The sequence below is a fragment of the Diabrotica undecimpunctata genome, chromosome 7 (assembly GCF_040954645.1).
Source record: "Diabrotica undecimpunctata isolate CICGRU chromosome 7, icDiaUnde3, whole genome shotgun sequence".
Classification (NCBI taxonomy): domain Eukaryota; kingdom Metazoa; phylum Arthropoda; class Insecta; order Coleoptera; family Chrysomelidae; genus Diabrotica; species Diabrotica undecimpunctata.
Genome location: NC_092809.1, coordinates 144,500,589 through 144,522,626, shown reverse-complemented (window position 1 = coordinate 144,522,626; position 22,038 = coordinate 144,500,589). Strand labels below are relative to the sequence as shown.

General features: G+C 32.2%; 1 protein-coding gene across 2 annotated transcripts; it reads right to left on the bottom strand.

Annotated features, from left to right (window-relative positions):
• Window positions 1-60: 60 nt before the first annotated feature.
• Window positions 61-21,995, bottom strand: LOC140445972 (citramalyl-CoA lyase, mitochondrial-like). Of its 2 annotated transcripts, XM_072538441.1 has the most exons (7): window positions 21,800-21,989; window positions 20,890-21,030; window positions 16,390-16,587; window positions 12,202-12,388; window positions 10,407-10,520; window positions 2,636-2,814; window positions 61-2,179 (listed from the first exon to the last, which is right to left on the bottom strand). In XM_072538441.1, exons 1-7 carry the CDS (start codon window positions 21,863-21,865, stop codon window positions 2,087-2,089), a joined length of 978 nt encoding a protein of 325 aa, XP_072394542.1. In that variant the 5' UTR covers window positions 21,866-21,989; the 3' UTR covers window positions 61-2,086. The 2 variants fall into 2 exon arrangements, with proteins under 2 accessions (XP_072394542.1, XP_072394543.1); XM_072538442.1 differs by lacking the exon at window positions 20,890-21,030 and having other exon boundaries at window positions 21,800-21,995.
• Between the last annotated feature and the right edge of the window lie 43 nt (window positions 21,996-22,038).

The following is a 22,038-nucleotide window of genomic DNA, read 5'->3' as shown; positions in this document are numbered from 1 at the left end:
TAAACCCAAAAAAATCACAAGACAGTTATTTTCTTGGGGTCCTATAAATAAATACTCTACTAAGTCGTCAATTTTTATTTAAAAAATATAACTTAACTAGCATTAAAGACCTACAAATATCATATGTCTCGATGTTCTATTCACCATACGTTACTGTAATTGAAACGCCGCAGTGACACGTACAGAAAATTACTATTTTTATAGTTTTAACTAAATTAATAATTACTCAGCTCGTTTCAAGCTAGATATAGATAAAAACAGCCAATAATAGTCAAGGTGGGCTAATTGGTTCTATTTGATGATTCGTTATCGTAGAAAAGGATCACTACTTGTTCCCGAATCTCTACCAATTACAAAACCAACACAACAGATTACCGATTGAAATATCTTCAAATTGTATCGCAATCCTAAGTACTTGAAAACAGTTCCTTGCATTCATATTACTGATAAGTTTGAAGGTAGCAGTTCTAAATAATTACCACATCTCTATATCTCACTATCATCAGTAGAACAAAAATTTTCTTCGAGTAGACTGGGTGCAGGAAGCAATAATATACATGAGCCACATAGTTGAGTATGATGAGTCGTTCCCACAGTATTTAATCACTATATGGTCCAAATCTTACTATTCTTCAACTTTACTGATTACCAAACCAACAATAGGGATTACCGATTAGAATACCTCGACACAAATATAATCAATATCAATGATTATAGACAACGAAGCACCAGATAGAGGATTAAACTCTTTCGAGAGTCACAGTCAAAAGAAGATGAAATCAATATCATATACATTCTCAAAATGGCTAAATCATCAATCCTAGTTGATTGAATACGATTCTATCGGTTCACATGTTTGGTAAGTTTTAAAATATTATATCATCGCTTTAATATTTCAGTTCAGGCACTGTATCGATTCCCATTTAACAGTACATATTACCGAATGAAGTAGTTTAAGTTTCTTCTTCTTCTTCTTCCTTCTTGCATGTAGGCTTTAAAGCCCGTTTCTTCTTCAATATTAGCCTCCTAAATTGTTTAAATTATCGCACCATCTTTTTCTTGGTCTGTAAATACTCCTTCGTCCATTTGGTGACTTATCTTGTGCTAATCGTACTATCTAGTTTAAGTTTGTATCATAATAATATAACAGTGGTTCCTTTCATTAATATGATTAATAACTTCCAAGGTACCGATTCCAAAACTATTCATCCCTGTATTACATTATTCATATATATCTATATCGAGCTGGAACAACTCGTTCCGTATGATGATTCGTTATCGTGATAATTAATCACTATTTCACTATTTGGAACAGAATATTTGAATTCAGTCAGTCTTTATCGATTTCCGAACCAACAGTGCCGATATATACAACGAAATAAAACGCTGTTTTTGGAAAATACAAATAATAACGCATACTTTTTGAACCATTCTTGAATACTTTATGTCAATATAACGGTATCATTGACAAATCTGTCTATAAGTTTATCACAAATCCAAAATTACTTGAGAAGACTCACTGAGACCAATTCTTCCTCAAAATTAATTGTATGTATTAAATAGTAGGTGATAAAACAAAAGAAACTTACAAATGAAGACTCAAACCCTTAAATAAGAACTTTACAGAATATTGTAACGGTTGAATTAGGTTTACAACTAATTCACCTCGAAATAACAGAATCTCTAGTTTAACGAACAGTAATTTGCGTATATTCCTTGCCGGAGTATAAACAATATCAAATGAGCGACTTGATCAAGGCCACTGTCCTTTGGATATATTTTAATTAAAAACCTGGGATCATAGAACCGGTTCCTTTGGTTCCTCCTGCTGCTGAGTTCCTATACAACGGTTCTTTTAGCCTCTATATTTCACCTCTATAAATCAAATACATATCGTCAATAAAACAAGTCACTTTTAGTACATTTAAACTACAGTAATGTCCAGTGAATAGACGCCTTCAACTTTATTTTCCGTCATATAAAACTTCAACGGACACAACCAAATCATTAAAAAGTAAGTGTTTAAAAATAATAATTAAGCTATCAGTCTTTTTTTGAATGCTACATCATATCCAGGTAGATTCCTTTATTTTTTGGTGGAATTCACTAAGTCTATAAGGTTCTGAGCTTGCTTCATGGTTGGCATATCTATCATACTTCCTCTGTAAGTGAAAGCCCCCTAAAAATATAAATCTAACTTAGAATAATTGGAATATACAAGATAAGTTGAAAAATTGTCGAGTCGGTAGGTTAATGGTGCTGTCACAAATGAAATGTTTCGCTTATCGTGTTTGCATCGATGGAAAATACTACCAATACCAATACAATCAATAGAAAATAATAGTATAGAAAATAATGATATAGAACATAATAATATGCAAAGATAAGTACAAAATTTGACGGTTATTGGACCAATAGGCCCCCAGCTCCCAATATTAAATTTTGTATTTGTGTTTAAATATATGTGTATGAGGCCAGGATAAAAAGTCCTCCACCTAACAGTAATAAAATATTATCTGTATTATTTTATCATCAACTTTTCATATATTTAGGAATAAATAATAAGTCACAGAGTGCCAAATCTGGTAATTAATGAGAATATTCCGCGGATTAATACTTCAAATATATACCGTACCTTTCCTGTTGCTTGATGTTCTTTAAATGCGTGCAGTAGACCTCGAGCCCACTCTACCTTCGCTGCACTAGGCAAGAAGGCTTCCTGAACAACTTGTATTTGACCTGGATGGATAACCTGTTTGCCTGTATATCCCATGCGCATGCCCTCTTCGCTTTGACGTTTCAATCCATCCAGATCTGAAATAAATATCGAGAAATAATTTTATAACAGAAAAAAAATGTATTATACAAGAACTATGATAGTATGTAGTTTGATATCAATCTGAAGTCAGTAAATGAAAGGACTTTTTCTATAGTCACCGAAAAGTAATTTTGCACAAAATAGTGTGAAGTTTCAGTTATGAGTAGACTTCGGCAAATATGCATATTGCATATTTTGCATATTGTGCATATTTTATGCAAATATTTCATATTTTAAAAAAAAAAAAGAGGTTATTCTTTGTATGTGGGTATATTTTATTTTATAAAAACCCTTAAAAGGGCAACATTACAAGCACGAACGTTTTCGGAACAACTGTTCCATCATCAGGTTAAAATGCCTAAAATAAGTATAAACCATTTAGTTACAACAAACGTGGTTTAAAATTTTGACTAAGGTTAAAAACAATGAAATGGTTATACTTACAGGTTAACATGCCTGAGCCACCAAAATATTTGGGTAAAAACCCTTTAAATTGAAAAATGTTACCGAAGAATGTACATGATGTTTATAATATTATATGATGTTTAATATTTTAATTAGATTTTACTTCAGGTAACATACACCCATGCTTAAGTGAGTTCCAGTGTCCGGAGAGTACACCTCTTCAAACGGACTACGGTTGGCAACTGATTGATGAAATACTCATGAGCGGTGTCATAAACAAAATGTCAATGAACCATGAAACAGTGTTAGTTAAACATTATATTACTACAGCCAAAAGATTAAAAAACTTTGATGATATTAAAATGATAACAGTAATCCAGGTGTTGGAATTTAAAAATTTCTCTATAATTATTTAATATTGGATGTAAAAGATGTAAATTACTGGTGTTGTTGAAGGTCATGTATAAGAAGATGACGTATGTATTAGGCAGCTTATTTTACTCTTTATCGTATGGAGTGTGGTCTAAAAGGTGTAATTTGTGAAGAATTAGCTGAAATATATGGAAATGTCCTTTTATGTTGCTAACATCTAGGACAAGGAAGAATAATTAGTATATATTTGTAGCTAATGTAAGACTTTTTTAAGTAGATGAAATTGTTTAATACTGCTAGTATCGTAAAAATTTTTTTAATATAAGTGAGTCCAATAGTTTGAGAAAAAATGATTGAAAATCTTCCGGCTGAAGGAATTAAAGTTATAATTTATGTGATTAAATTTAAAAATTTTATGGAAAGACTGAGATCCTCAGAGACCTGGCAGGAATAACAGTAAATGGAATGACTAAAGAATAAAGGGGAATGGGTTAAAGGGAAATGAATGAGTTAATCAACAAAATTAGAGATGATAGAGGTCCTTCATGCTTAAAGCATCTAGCACCCTGAACAAAATATATTTTGGTTGTGTTAAAATCTGATACATAAAAGTTTGAAATTTTATTTGTGAGAATGGTGTAGTAAGTTGTTGACTAAGAGAGGGGGGAGCAATGGTTGATTAAAGGTTTAGGTAAAGTGGGAGAAAGTGAATTCTGATGAATTGCTGGAATGTGTTTAAATGTTTACTGAGTTTGGAACTAATGGGTGGATGGTAGATATATGAAAAGACAGAGAACTAGCAAAAGAAAAAAGAATGGACAGGAATATGGTGCAAAAGTGAAGATTGTAAAATAATGAAATAGTGAGGTATAAAAGATATGATGTTAACAATAGGGGGCTGAAAAATTCTTTTGGAGGGAGTGTTTTGACAGTAGTGTAGAGAGAATGGTTGTTTTTAAAAACAATAATTGTTGAGAAGGATTAAGGTGTTGACATTTATAGAGGAAAGACAGATGAAGAAGATGGGGTAAATTTGAGAAGTGTGGGTTATGAAAAGAGTTGTCGGTGTAAGGGTTGAAAGTCACGGTTGAAAGATACATGGCGATTAACGCAGTTGGGGCTTCTTTGCTTTTCCTTGACTATTTCCAAGTCTTCATATAAATCTAATTTTAGAAAATTTTTTGGGGTATATTATGTAACAAAGAGACGTCTTCTGGTATGTTGAGGGTATGTTTATGTTGTACAACATCTTGCACAACATAAACATACCCTCAACATACCAGAAGACGTCTCTTTGTTACATAATATACCCCAAAAAATTTTCTAAAATTAGATTTATATGAAGACTTGGAAATAGTCAAGGAAAAGCAAAGAAGCCCCAACTGCGTTAATCGCCATGTATCTTTCAACCGTGACTTTCAACCCTTACACCGACAACTCTTTTCATAACCCACACTTCTCAAATTTACCCCATCTTCTTCATCTGTCTTTCCTCTATAAATGTCAACACCTTAATCCTTCTCAACAATTATTGTTTTTAAAAACGACCATTCTCTCTACACTACTGTCAAAACACTCCCTCCAAAAGAATTTTTCAGCCCCCTATTGTTAACATCATATCTTTTATACCTCACTATTTCATTATTTTACAATCTTCACTTTTGCACCATATTCCTGTCCATTCTTTTTTCTTTTGCTAGTTCTCTGTCTTTTCATATATCTACCATCCACCCATTAGTTCCAAACTCAGTAAACATTTAAACACATTCCAGCAATTCATCAGAATTCACTTTCTCCCACTTTACCTAAACCTTTAATCAACCATTGCTCCCCCCTCTCTTAGTCAACAACTTACTACACCATTCTCACAAATAAAATTTCAAACTTTTATGTATCAGATTTTAACACAACCAAAATATATTTTGTTCAGGGTGCTAGATGCTTTAAGCATGAAGGACCTCTATCATCTCTAATTTTGTTGATTAACTCATTCATTTCCCTTTAACCCATTCCCCTTTATTCTTTAGTCATTCCATTTACTGTTATTCCTGCCAGGTCTCTGAGGATCTCAGTCTTTCCATAAAATTTTTAAATTTAATCACATAAATTATAACTTTAATTCCTTCAGCCGGAAGATTTTCAATCATTTTTTCTCAAACTATTGGACTCACTTATATTAAAAAAATTTTTACGATACTAGCAGTATTAAACAATTTCATCTACTTAAAAAAGTCTTACATTAGCTACAAATATATACTAATTATTCTTCCTTGTCCTAGATGTTAGCAACATAAAAGGACATTTCCATATATTTCAGCTAATTCTTCACAAATTACACCTTTTAGACCACACTCCATACGATAAAGAGTAAAATAAGCTGCCTAATACATACGTCATCTTCTTATACATGACCTTCAACAACACCAGTAATTTACATCTTTTACATCCAATATTAAATAATTATAGAGAAATTTTTAAATTCCAACACCTGGATTACTGTTATCATTTTAATATCATCAAAGTTTTTTAATCTTTTGGCTGTAGTAATATAATGTTTAACTAACACTGTTTCATGGTTCATTGACATTTTGTTTATGACACCGCTCATGAGTATTTCATCAATCAGTTGCCAACCGTAGTCCGTTTGAAGAGGTGTACTCTCCGGACACTGGAACTCACTTAAGCATGGGTGTATGTTACCTGAAGTAAAATCTAATTAAAATATTAAACATCATATAATATTATAAACATCATGTACATTCTTCGGTAACATTTTTCAATTTAAAGGGTTTTTACCCAAATATTTTGGTGGCTCAGGCATGTTAACCTGTAAGTATAACCATTTCATTGTTTTTAACCTTAGTCAAAATTTTAAACCACGTTTGTTGTAACTAAATGGTTTATACTTATTTTAGGCATTTTAACCTGATGATGGAACAGTTGTTCCGAAAACGTTCGTGCTTGTAATGTTGCCCTTTTAAGGGTTTTTATAAAATAAAATATACCCACATACAAAGAATAACCTCTTTTGTTATACGTGGTATACAGCCAGCTACAGGAATTATTTTCCTTGTGGATTTCATATTTTGGCATATTTGTATAAAAGTTTGCATAAAGTGCATAAAAGTTCAGATTTTTATACTGTATTTGAAAATTTTTAAACATGCCAATTTATTTCAATTCTTGTATAAAATTTTGTAGTCATTTTAATCAAGAAATGATCTAAGTACGTAATCTCTACAGGTACAAAACATTTACAATTTCAAAGAAGATCAATTTAAGTAGCCCTCAACATTCTTAGAAAGTCTCGGTCACTGAGGCATTCAGTTATTGGATAATCGCTAAGGGTTCGCTCATTTGCATTTTATGATCTAATCCCCAAATCTATCTACAATTTATTGTATCTTAACAGCAGGTAAACGGCTAATAGTTTTGTTCCTAATTTAGGGATTTTCCAAAATCTCCCAGTTTATTGAATTAGGTACCTAAACATTTCTAATTTGATGCTCAGATTTGTAAATCATTTTTGTTTTGATATTCAAAGCGTAAACACTCGTTGTGCGTAACAAAAAAGAAGATTGTGATTTTATAATGCCTAAAACAACCAGTGCTTCAACTTGGATTAAACCTTATAAAGAGGGATATGGGAAAAATCTACTGTTCAGTCTGTGGCAAAATTGTAAGTATCTAATATTTTCTATTAAATATCTAATATTTCATACATACAGGGTGTTTCCAAATGACACTTACAACGTTTGACTGTAGATACTTCTCGTTAAAATTAAAAAAAATTAAATTCTTTTAGTTAATAACAACAATAACTTTAAAACCAATAAACGTATTTACTTGAAATTTAGTACTCGTAGGTTGTTTTTAAATGAAAAATAGCTTCCTTTAGTAAGAAAAAATTGTCCATGGTACAATACAATGGTGTGTATTTAGAAAAATTTTTCACCTTTACTTTTTTTTATGAAGTCAGCTATTCTAAAACACAATTATTTTTATTGTAATTGAATTAACAAAAAAAAACCTTTTGTTGAATTTTAAAATAAGTTATATGATGTACTAATGGTTAGTAACAAAAACTAATTTGTGGATTAATACTGCATTTAAAACACTTAGCGAGTGTTTTTTTTTTCAAACCAGTTATTTGATTAACCAAAAACACCTTGTATATTTTTATATTTTAAAGGTTGGGTTAAAATAAAGGTTTTTATTTTTATTTATAGATAGCATGTGAGAAGAAATTTCAGATAGACCAACATGTGAGAACTGCTTCACACATTGCAAAAAAAGGAAAAATAGGAGGAAAACATCAAACTTCAATGGCTAAATGTTTCCAATCTACTTCAAAAAAATTAGATGAGCAAGAAACTTTTAATGAAGACTTGTGTCGCGCATTAGTGTCTGCAAACATACCGCTTTCAAAATTAGCAAATGTAAATTTTAGTTCGTTTCTAAAAAAATATTGCAAACTTAATGTTCCAAGTGATCGGTCTCTAAGAAGAAATAATGTGAACGGGCTATACTCGTCGGTGTTAATTAATATTAAGGAAGAAATTGCAGATAATTATTTTTACATATCTGTAGACGAAACCACTGATTCCTCAGGAAAGTATATTGCTCATTTATTGATTGGTGTTCTTAAAGAGATACCTTACCAAAATCTCATCTTATTTCATGCCAGCAACTTGAGAAAACAAATGCTTTAACAATTTCGCGTTTTATACAAGAAACATTAGCAACTTTTTTTCTTCCGACAACTATTCCTTCTAATAAATTACTGCTTATTTTATCGGATGCTGCTCCTTATATGGTGAAAGCAGGACAAAATTTAAAAATATTTTTCCCAGATTTAATACATGTTACTTGTGTAGCGCATACGAAAAAAGTTTCCTCTTGTAAATACCATGATATCCAGTGTCAAAAAAGTATTTCTTAAATCTCCTATAAGAATTCAACTTTATAAAGAAATGCTACCTAACATTCCTCTTCCACCACAACCTATTTTAACGCGATGGGGAACATGGTTAGAAGCAGCTAATTTTTATGCAGATCATTTTGTTAAAATAAAGAACATAATTGATACGTTAACAGATGAAAGTTCCCAATCTCTTTTGGATTCTAAACAAACTTTTCAGAGTAACTTGCTTCAACAAGAACTTTCATTTATAAAATCAAATTTTAGTTTTGTTCAAAAAACAATTACTCAGTTAGAATCACCAAAACTGTCATTGTTCGAAAGTACAGCATTAATAAAAGAATTTGCGTCATGTTGTCGGAAAGTTAGAGGTAATATTGGAAAAGATATTTTAAAAAAATTTGAAGCTACTATGGAAAAAAAATAAAGGTTACCATATTCTTTCTGAAGTAGTCAGTGTTCTAGCTGGAAATATTTCGGAAACAATTAATTTAGAACCAAATGTTTTGGTTAGTTTGAAAAATGCTCCCGTTACATCAGTTGATGTTGAACGAAGTTTTTCCATATATAAATATATGTACTCAGACAGAAGCCACAAGTTTTTGTTAGAAAATTTTGAACACCACTTGGTCATTTATTGTTACCATAATTCTAAATAAGTTTATTCATACTTAAAAATGATGTAGTTACTTAAAATAAATGTAAATCTTAATGAATAGTAGGAAATATTTAGTTATGTACACTTTTTTTTTTAAATAAAATTGTTACTATTTTACGATTTTTTTATTTATTTGTATGCATATTTTGTAAAATATTTGCATATTTTCGGGTAAACACGTGCATATTTATGCGCATATTTTCTACATTTTTATTTGCATATTTGCCGAAGTCTAGTTATGAGTTATCGGTCGCTGCAAAACGGTATTATTTGAGGTATTTTTGGGAATAGAAAAGTCACAGGAGGCTAAATCTGACAAATACAGTAGATGGTCGATCAATTCGTACTCCAGTTCGTATAATTTTGCTGTGCAACATTTACCTTATAAGCGGCAAGGTTGTCTTGATCGTAGAGAATTATTTTGTGAGAAAAACCAGTGATTTTTTTTAAATCTCAATCGACACCATCATATTTTCTATTCCAAATATGTACCACCATATTTCCAGTCGATTAAGTGATGGTAGCCTTCGCCACTTTGTCTCCACTGCTATTTAAACTTCACAAATTTAGTAAAAAGTTTTTAAAACGAATGTGTCAGGTCCAGGTGGTAAGACGGATGCGTTACAACGGTACATTCAAACGCTGAGAAAAGGTATTAAGTGTGCCAGAGTTCTTTAGAGTCTCACAATACCTTTTGGGTAAGAAATAAACTAATAAGATTTCTTAGGTCAAAATATGGATGATTTTCCTTTATAAAAAGGAAATTTTGAATCTCTTGTTGGAGAATGAGCTACAATTGTGTCTAGAACAAATTTACTCTTTGAGAAACGTAAATCGAGAAAGTAATTGCTCACACTAAGCGACGGGACGGCCTTTGGGAATGGAATAGACCAATAAGATCCTTTTACAAGGTCACAAGATGGATGATTTTCCTCTCTGAAACGGAAAGGTTAAATGTTTTGTATTTTTAAATAAAGAATGATGTACAATTGAGTCTAGGAAAGAATTTACTCTTTGAGAAACGTCAATTGAGAAAATTTAAACTGAATAGAGACAATTGGGAAGAGACAAAGGAAGGTCTATATCCAACACTGGACAGAATAAAGAACGAAGAAGAAGAAACTGCGGAAGAAGAAACTAATACAAGAAAGTCTGAGGGACCTAAAATAATTGAATCACTAAAATACTTTTAGTATTACGATTGTTACGATTTTAAACTTGATATACATTACCTTTATAATTGATGTACACCATATCTATTGCTTGTAAATGAAAAGCTTTGGCGTTCAACACCAACATCTGTCTTGCATAGAGGACTTCTATTGCATCTTCAGTTCTGGTGGCACCTACATTGGGAAAAATACTGTTTGTAATATGGAGAAATATGGAATTTTCTTACAAATTTCATTACAAGTCATCAACAGCTGTAAAATTTTTCCTCTCCTAACTACACGATGTTTTTAATGACGCCTTTTTAGGGCTTTTAGAGCGTTCTAATTGCATTTAGAGCAAGAAGGAACATGCAACTGCTCAAGTTACACAAGAGAACTAAGGTGTTACATGATTTATTTTCCTTCGAAAATTCCAAGAAGGGAAACTTTGAGAAGACGTTGTATTCTGTAGAATAGTATGGAAAACATCATGTGATTTGACGAAGATCGAACTTGGTGTAAATAGACAGTGTAAAGAGACAAGTTGTATTAATTTTTTATCCCTTATGTATATCATACAAATTAGAATAGAATTGCATTTTATAATTTCGAAGAAGAATAAACATATTACAATTGTTTATTTACATTGAATATTGCCGCTAGGGTGATCAAGTGTCATCCTTTTTCAATTCCAGAAGTTTCTCTCCCTCTCATACGAATTCAAAATTTTCACCCCAGCTTTACAGTCAGATAAAAGGAGAAATGATCGAAGATTCGAATATTATGACGTCTCGGATAAATAGACGTTAGATTCACGCTTAAGATTAAGGCGGCTGAAATTTTAAAAATGTCAAATAAATAGCATTAATTCATTATCATTCTGTATCACATATTCCCATTTTTCTCATGTCTTCATCGATGTTATCAAAAAACTTTGTTCTGGGTCTTCCTCTTCTTCTATGACCAATGGGTCTATCAAGGAGCGTTTTTTTAGCTGGGTCATTTTGTTTCATGCCGTATCCACCTCAGACGTCCTATCTTAATGTTTTACGATATCTGGTTCCTGGTATATTCAATAAAGTTAGAAGTTGTATCGTCTTCTTAGTATTTTTTTCTTTAGAAACATCCTAACATGTTTTCATTACTTTTTGTTAGAGTCTCTGAACCATATGTTAGGACTGGGCGTATTATTCTTTTGTAGAGTTTTACTTTTGTATTTCTCGATATAATTGAAGATTTAAGAAGGAGATTGAGACAAGCATCTGTTGGCCGTACAAATTCTGAGGTTTATCTGTGCGTTGTTATTATTTTCAGTGTTAACGAGCGCTCCAAGGTATACAAATTCGTTTACTGCTTCGATAACGTTGTTTTAAGCAGTCGTAGGATTTGTGGTTACGTGCTTATTTGCATATACTTCGTTTTCTTGGAATTTATTATTAAATCCATTTTATAGCTGATTCTTTTAGTGCTACATACGCCTCTCATACAGCGTTTTCCGTTCTCCCAACAATATTGATAGCATCAGCGTAGGCAAAGATTTGCACTGATTTATTATATATTGAACCGGTAGCGGTGGTTGTGATTTGTGACTTACGTATTCCATGCCATATTCCAATGTTTTTTCTAAAATTTGTCTCATGGTTGCAATCTGGTGGATTATTGATTTACCACCTCTGAAACCAACTTGATATTTTCCTACTATTCGTTCTGCATATAGTGTCATACGGTGGCATAGTACTGTAAAAAATATTTTATACACAGCGTTTAGAAGCATAATTCCTCTGTGGTTAGCTCATTCATTAGTCATTCTAGAAAGACAGAAATTACTCGTTGATGACCTGCAATTAAATTAACAGAAAATGAAAAATAACATTACCTATACTAGCGCAGAAATCATCGCTTCCAAATACCAATGAGTTTGGTATAAACTTTGACTTTTCCGATAACTTTATAGCAGTTTTACATATTTCTGTCAAGTTTGTAAATGCTTTGGCTGATTCGATATAAATTATTAAATTAACTTTGTTGTTGATTTGGATAATTTTGTCTAATTTTGCTGAAAACTAATACTTAACATTAAGACAATATTATATATATATATATATATATATATATATATATATATATATATATATATATTACAGCCAAATTCAAAGCGTGTAGCGGACAATTTCTAGAGGAGATAGCACTATTTTGTCTGAGCAGTGACGCCCCAAAAAAACGTATGTATTGTGTAATTACTTTATTACTATAAAACAACAGACAAGTGCTTTGCATTCATCGGAAAAACGGAAAAAGTTGTCCATTAGACAGGAAAGATCGTAGACGTTTGGAAAAGTCCCGTTTTTCATTGTAGATTATTTATGTATGAGCTTTCTGTTAAAATTAAATTTTTTGTCAATCTGTGTATCTGTGTATATCTGTGTATAAGCACAGAATAAATAACAATCAGAATGCCCACTCTCAGATGCCGCCTTTGAAGTTTGTCAGCACGCGATCGCCATATTTTAAACGGAATTATAGATTCGAATTGAAAAATTTGTGACAAGCTACGACAGAACTGTAATTTAAATTTTTAGAGATGAATAATTTAGTAAGTACATTTGAAATAATTTAATCTATTCTTCTTCTTCTTCTTCGTGCGACTAGGATTACTCCTGTTTGTCTGCCTCTTATTCTGTTTCAGTCGTTGTTGACTGTACATTATCTTTCCTCCTTTTTGGCGGCCTTCCAACGGGTCTTCTGCCATACGGCTTGTTGTTTTTACAGATGTTCGCTAATCTATCTAGCCCCATTCGGTTTACATGCTCGTTCCAGTTTTTTTTTCTTGTTTTTATCCACCTGTTAATATTTTGAATTTTGCATTGTTCGCGTATACTTCTGTTTCTTTGTTTGTCTCTTAATGATATGCCCGCTATCGATCTTAATACTTTCATTTCGATATTGTTGATTTGTTGTTTCGTCTTTTTTGTATCGGTCCTTCTCTCCGCTGCATATGTTAGGATTGGTCTTACTGTTGTCTTGTATACTTTCATTTTGCTTTCCGAGGTCAGATATTTGTTTCTCCATATGGTTTCTCGGAGGCAACCACTTACTCTTGCCGCTTTTGATGCTTGCCTTGTGGTCTCTGTTCTTATATCCCTGTTACTAGTGATCTCTACTCCTAGGTAATTGAATTTCATTAATTGTTCTACAATTTTGCCGTCTATTTCTAGTTTGCATCTACGCGGCTCTTTACTGATCACTATACATTTAGTTTTTTCTACTGATATTCTCATATTAAGTTTGTTTGCTGTGATATTGAAGGTGTGGAGCTGCCTTTGTAGGTCATCTTCGTTATCCGCAATTAGTACTGCATCATCGGCATAGCATAGTATCGTGATTTTATGCGCTCCCATGTGGTATCCGTGTCGTTTTCTTACTTCGTGAATTATTTGATTCATTACCATATTGAATAACAATGTGCTGAGCGAGTCTCATTGGCGGATTCCTCCTTTTAGTTCTATGCATTCTGTTTCCCCTGTTGGCATTATAACTCTGGTCTTGTTGTTCTTGGTGTAACACGTTAAAGAATTTTTAGTAATTCTAGTAGGTACATTTATGTGAAACTTAACGTTGTATTCTAAAAATAAGTTTATTAAAATATTTTTCTGATTTGCTAGTTTTTAAAAAATTGAGATTAAAATCTCCACATATAACATAAAAATCATTTTTGTTATAAATACTCTGCAACAATAGTTCTATATATATATATATATATATATATATATATATATATATATATATATACACCGGTATTTAGGCGCCTCGCCCTTCCGGTAGGAATCTATGGAGGAGTATCACTGAGTCGCAAGCCCTTATCTCTTGCCGTACTGCTCCACCATAGGCCGATCAGGCACCAGCATATTCTAGTCTAAGCCGCAGATTCATTTAGAATTTTAAACTGCTGCGTTAGCCTTTTTGTTTTCTGTACACCGAGCTGGGGATCGAACCACTGAACCACTCTCAGTGAAGCGAGTGAGAACCGGCCGCCCAGCCCGCTTGGCTATCTGACCGACACAATAGTTCTAACTTCGTAATAAAAGTATTAAAATTCACACTATAAGGAGGTCTGTATATAGTTACAATAAATAAATATTGTTTACTTCCATGAACTTTAAATTTTACTCCACATATTTCAACTTTGCTTTATTATTTACAAATATGCATACATCTCCACTTTCTTTATCATTTCTTGCGAAATAAGACACTAAATTAAAGTTTTCAATATTGGTTACTTTAAGATTATCTTCTTTCAACCAGTGTTCACTAGGCATAAAACATTCACATTATTACTTTGAAGTATCAAATTTATATCGTACGATTTACGTGCAAGTCCTCCCTGTATATTGCAGTGTAAAATAGGGAAATATAAGTGTGTCGGTTTCCTTGCATTAATACTTCGACTTCGGATATTTTGATGAACTATGGAAGTTTGACATTTACTTTGGGTTTGAGAGTCTTTAATGAAGAAATTATTTAAAAATCCTCGGAGCGACGATTATATTGTTGGTATTTCCGGAAATCGAAACGCTTGTAAGCTACAGATCTTGGCCAAGTCGACGGTTTATAGATTTCGTCTTTTAATTCGAAGTTGACACCACACATAAAACATTTGTTTTTTTTTTCGTTAGTGGGTAGTTCTCTAATAATAATATCAGCCTCTTTAAACACTTCCTGATCTTTTAGATAATCGAAGATAGTTTCTGTTGTGACACTTCGTTCTCTAGAAAGGTAAAGCCAAGCCTTTCTTTGAACTCCTAAGTCGGTAGTTTCATCATTTTCACTGTAGTTCTTTTTTGTTTGTCTAGTTTTCTTCTTTGAGTGGACTAACGTAAAACCACCATTGTATTGTCCCATATCTTCATTTATATTTACTATAAAGTTTGTATAAATAATATAATATATAAAGTTTGCATTTTATTTAGCTGTGCATTACTAAGTTCTGGGGCTTCTACTACTTTCGGCAACAGTTGGCAACACTGGTGTTTGGAATTTATTTGTAATTTTATAATTTGGAGTTAATTGTTTGATATGACTAAGGTGTTTTTTGTTTGACTCATTTAAAACTGGTTGTTTAACACGTTTAGTTTTTGCTTCCATTTGGCTTATCTTTTTATCTTTTCTTGTAGATAACGATTGTTTTGTTTTAAAAGAGAATTATTTTCTAGTAATATATTAAATTTTTCCTCTTTTTCTTTTATAATATTTTTAAGTAGCTCATTTTCTTTGTATAGATCGGGTTTACCTTGGAAATTCTCCTCAACCTCATTAGATTTCTAGTTTGTTTCACAGCAAATTATTCGTGTGTCACAAATTTTTATGCACTGAAGCTTACTTCTGGTTGCACATGACAAATGAAAAACATTTCCACACTGTACACAAACCAAGATTTTAGTAGCTTTACTTTGACAGCACTTACATTGTTTCTCCAGGAAATTTTCGTCACCAACTAGAGAGAGCACATTTAAACGCTGCTCACCAGTCGGCGCCATCTTGGACATTCTTTGACAATTGTTTAAAACATATAAAGCAGATGGTAAAAATCAGAAAGGCTTAAAGTAATTTTTTAAATATAAAAATTGGAATACCTCAGGGGAAGTATTGTATATAGAAGTCCACTACTTTTTATTACGTAATATATAAATTATTTATTGAGTATGGTCACTAGTTCATATACAGATGACACATATTAGGTTTAAAGACAAAAGTTTACAAACTGTTAAAAGCAAAGTGGTTGAGGATTTTGTAAAAGTTCCATCATAATAAATTAATTTTTAACATAAATATTTTTCTGTGGCAATTTCATTAAATGATGCCAACAAACCATATTTTAATTGTATCAACATATAATTAAAACATTATTAGGGAAATCAACACTGTGTTCCGTTAGGTAACTTGAAAGGACTGATCATATTCAAGATCTAACCTACATAGCTTTAACTATGTCTTTGATTTCACTTTCTTTGAATTTAACTGCAGTATATACAACAAAAAATATGTTTAATGTTCTATTTGGACTTACCCATCGCAGATGGTCACTCTCCTCTACCTTTGGCAACAATAAGGTATGAGGTAACGTCTTTCCAGACAAACAAACTTCCAAGTCTTGTTCACACATATCACTATCTACAGAATTGACTCGAACACCTATATCACTTTTAATGTCAGAATTTGAAACTAATTGAACTAAAGAATCTCGTATCGTTTGCCTAGCTTCATCCTAATAAAACATGTATAGGATAATAAAATGAAATTAGGAGAAGAACGGAAAAATGTAAAACTAGCTTATTAGTGGAAAATTGCATTTTTTATTTACAAAACTACATTGAATTTAACATACCATCAATGAAAAGTAAGAAAGTAAGAATACACACGATTTTTGTTATTTTCTTTATATATTTTTTAACATAAAACTCACAGTACAGTTGATAAGATGTTCTTCCAACTTTTTTAACCCATCCAAAATTAATTTTGGTAAATTCCTCAAAGTAGAGTGAACTTTCGGCTATTGCCTCATTGTTTGTTGCAAAGTGGCATCATCAGAACCATTTTTTAAGTTTGGGACCAGCAAGTAGTCCCAAGGGGTTATATCTGATGAATGGGTTATCACTCAATTTTAATGCTAATTTGTATAATTTTTCCTAAGAAATGCCACCTTGTGAGTGAGACAAGTGCATTGTCTCGATTTAAAAGAATTTTTTGCGAGACTGACCAGAGTGTCTTTTCATTTTTAGTCAATCGGGGAATTTTTGTCGCTTTTTCAGTATTACTTTAACTCTTTCTTCAACTTCATCCTGTAGAAATGGTTTTATCGAAAAAGTATCAGCAAAAAAATTCTTCAAATTGCATTAAAGAACGAGGTTAATTGATTTATAAATGTTTATAAACTCCTGGACAAAATTAACGCACCACTCATATTTTTCTCAATAATCTTTATTTATTGACAATTTACTGTACGAAAAGTTGCCTATGGACCTTGTTTGACAGTGACAGTTGTTATGTAAGCTAATAATAGCCTTGTTTTAACAATAATTTGTATTAAACTTCGTTTTAGACTAAAAGTGAGTTAAACTTTTCATAAAAAGTGCCGATTAAAGCAAAGTGATTGTGAGAAACAAGCTTTTTATTGTGATATTTTTCATCACATGCATGTTTAGAAGTTCATTTGCATAAAAATCAAATAAAAAAAAAATGAACCGCCAAAGAAATTTGTCAATGGAGGAGGCAGTGCGAGCATCGACTCTCCTAGATGAAGGATATTTAATGCGATACGTTGCAGGTTTGTTAGGAAGACACCATTCCAGCATCAGTCGCAAGGTGAGGCGATATAATGAAACAGGGTCGTACTATCGAAGACCAGGGCAAGGGCGAAAACGTTGCACTAATCATTGATGATCGTTTTTTGAGACAACGTGCTCTCAGAGATAGGAGAGTCACCAGCAATTTGATAAAAAATGAACTAGCAGATGTTCGAAATGTCGCGATATCGTCCCGAACAGTTAGAAGACGTTTACATGAAGCAGAATTGAGCAACAGGAAACCGTTCAAAAAACCCTTGCGTACCAGAGAACAAAGGGTTCAGAGATTGAATTTTGCAAAATTGCATCAAAATTGGACCATCGATGATTGGAAACGAGTTCTTTTCTCAGATGAGACTAAAGTAAGCCTAAAAGCTATATATGGTCGTGAGCGTGTCTGGCGAAGGCGAGGAGAAAGGTTTGTCAGCTGCAATATCTCTCCTAAAGTACCTTTTGGTGGTGGCTCTAAAATGTTTTGGGGGGAATTTGTTTTGAAGCTCGTACGGAGTTGGTCCCCATACGTACGAGGTCTATGAATGCCCATTATTACTTAGACAACATTATTGTCGAACATGTAATGCCTTTTGCTCCGTTTCTTGGACCTAATTTTTTATTCATGCAAGACAACGCTCGTCCTCATGTGGCTCGACAGGTTATTGGCTACCTAAATGATGTTGATATTCCATTATTAGAGTGACCACCTAACAGTCCGGACATGAATCCTATAGAGCATCTATGGGACTATCTCAAAAAAAGAAGATTCGAAGTTGTAGACCCCCTATTGCCAATCACAACCAATTCATTGAGGCCGTTATTGAACAATGGGAGAATATTCCGCGCAAGCTTTTGTTGAACATTTGATGTCAAGCATGCCTCGATGCATAAATGCAGTCATAAGAAGTAGAGGAGGGCCTACACGGTATTAGTGTTGACCCAGATGCATTTTATTGTGTTACTTTACTGATTTTTTTCGTTTTGCAATTTGGAGTTATGCTAGCTTATTTACGCATTTCTTCAAAAACAAATTTTTAAAGAAACAATAAGGCAAATTAAGGTCATGATAAAGTCATGTTGGACTTATTTGTAGGTGTTGATTATTATTTCAATGTAACTTAGTTTTATTTTGTGTTCATATTGTAAATATTTAGATTAATTAAAGTGGTGCGTTAATTTTGTCCAGGAGTTTATAAAGGGTATTTTTTTAGAGGTATAGAAATCAAAGTTGGCAACACTTCTTTAACTAAACGGCCATTTTGACAGGTATTAAGTGATTTATGTTTATTTTTAAAATCATGGTTCTGATCGAAAGACATATCGCGTACACGTCCATTTTATGGGTCAACATAATCGTCCATCAGAGCAATTAAATCGATTAACCATTAAAAGTTTTCGCACCACATTTACTCTCTAAATGATAATACGCATCCATTGCATTTGATTTTCTGTCCATCCACTTTATGGAAGATTTTACAGAAAGATCTTGGTTTGCGTGCTTAGACAATCCAATTCATGCAAGAATTGGAGCTACACGATAACCTAGCAAGACGTAGATTCGATGAATGGGACCAAAACGAGATTGCTCTTGATCCCGATTTTCATAAGCGAATTTTGTTTATCGATGAAGCTCACTTTTGGTTGAATGGCTACGTCAACCAACAAAACTGTCATATTTGGAGTCAAGATAATCCCCAAGTGTATGTTCATCACCATTACATCCAAAAAACTGATTATTTGATGTGCTTTATGCGCTGGTGGAATCATTTGTCCATATATATATATATATATATATATATATATATATATATATATATATATATATATATATATATATATATATATATATATACATCGGTTTAGAACGTCTTTCGACGTTGTCCGATACCTAAACACCATCTCTTCCTATCTTCGCAGTCGTTTGTTGTTAAATTTCTTTCGCTCATGGACTTGTTTACGCCGTGTTGCCATTCTAATCTGGGTCTTCCTCTTTTCCGTCGACCTATCGGTTGCCATTCTATTACTTTTTTGGGGAGTCTTGATGCTGGCATCCGTTGAACATCTTTTGTCATGTCATCTTTTGATCGTCATGATCATTTGTCCATACTTTTCCAAAAACGATGCTGGCCAGAACGTTACAGTCAACGGTCGTTACGGTGACCCCTATAGAGCCATGATTACTGACTTTTTCGTTTCTCAACTGAATAACAATGATGTGCAAGAGATGTGATTTCAACAAGACGGCGCAACATATCTCACAGCTCGTGCCACATTTGATTTATTAATGGAAGCGTTTGGTAACTGCATAGTTTCATGTTTTGAACCGTCAATTTAACACAGCTAGACTATGGGGGATATGTGAAGTCATTGGAAAAAGTCATCGAAAATTGGACCTACAGATTAGACTACATCAGAGCCAGCCGTGGCAGTTATATGCCAGAAATCATATTATAATTTCTGTAATCAAGCGGTTTACTAACAATTCTTGAATTGAATCAGTGTGCGACAAATCTTGACTTTTTTTATCCTAATGCGTTTTCCTTTTTTTTTTCAATATTTCTTAAATGCTATAGCCAGATTCACACAAAACTTCAGACTAAGAGCAAGACATGTTACTTATATTCTCATTCAAACATGACTGTCTTGCTTGCTAGTCTATCAGTACCATCGAGCCGTGAGTAAAACCAATGTTCTTCAAAACCACTGTATAGACTCGTATGTTGATCACCCCTTAACATGATCAAATAATCAAAATTTGACAGACATCATATTATGTTGGATGACAGTTGTAAAATTAATAGCAATTCTCATAAATCCAGGTCTACATTAATTTCAAATCACCCATGTCAAAAAATGAATTGTAATATGAGAAATTGAATAAAAAGGAATGAAATAGAAAAAAGCAACATTAAAATATTCACTTTAAAATTCAAAGGATGGCTCAAAAAGCAATATTGAAACTACATTTAAAATACATAAGTACAATAAACAGAGTTAGACAAGGATACATAACATCAGCAATAATGTTTGACTATCTAATTAATGAAATATATGTGTTAATACCAAATATTTACAAATGTTAATGATAAATTATTGATTAGTCTTAAATTAGCTATTAAAATCTTACCAATACTGGAGCAAGCCCAAATGAAGAATAATGTTCATGAGGTCTATCTATCTACATAAGCACATGCAAGCTGCTTAGACACTATTTTATTAGTTTGCCATACCTTCTTATTGAATGCAACTCCATCTTCACAATCTAATGCTATACAATCGACATTTAGACTAGATATCTTACTTATTTTCCGCAAATCATTACCAGGTACATACATGAGGGCTCTTCTCGGCTTATAATTCCTCACAGAATTCTTAAAAAATGACAATTTATGTAATTTCATCTTTCTAATTGAAAAATATTTGTTTGCAATTTTTTCTCAAATTACTGATGACAAACATAATTTTTACATATGATAACTATTTTATTATTCATTTTATGAAAAAAGGTATTCCACATTAAAAGCTCTGTATGGTCTCAAACCTAAGATGCAACCATCAGATATCAAATTTTATCAATCTTATACAAGGTATGTCAAAAAATATTAATTTCGCTCAAGAGTAAAGTACCTACTTTTATATTTCACAGTATCAAAAATTTGTATTATGAAAAGATATTTGGAATTAAAAACTCTGTTTTAATATGTAATTACATTTTTATTTAAAAAAATATTGCAAATTTTTCTCAAATTACTGATCCTGAACATAATTTTTATTTACATAGTATAAACACGATAACTCTTCCGTTTCGACAGAAAAAAGGTTAGTAACTCTTCAATGTTCAATAGATTTTTAATGTATTTTGTTGTGTGAAAATTTGCTTATCATTTTTTATCGAAACGGAACAGTTATCATATTATTTGTAATAAATGCTGTGCAGTTAAAAAAAACTGAAGGCGCCTATGCTAGTTATGCAGGCGGGCTCTAGCACCGGGGTGAATATTGGTATCCGACAGAATTAAATAATAGAAAATAGTGGTGTCAGCGTCATCATAACTATTAGACTGAGACTGACCAAAGGACTTTTGTATTAAAATAATATTTTCAGTTCAAAAAATTATATAGATATCATGAAAGACTTACTCGTAAGATATTATCCTTTAGTAGCTGTATTTTCCTTACGTAAGTGCTCTTTACCAAACTTGCCATAATTGTTTCTATATTTAGAATGAAATTCTTCACTGGGTCAATATGTTTGTTTTTGTCTTAGGAGAAAGTTATCAATCAAAATAGGATTGATAGGAGCATCAAAAATACATGTTTTAGACTACAATGTTGCCAACTGAAAGTAAGAATAATACAATTATTTAATTTATTATTGT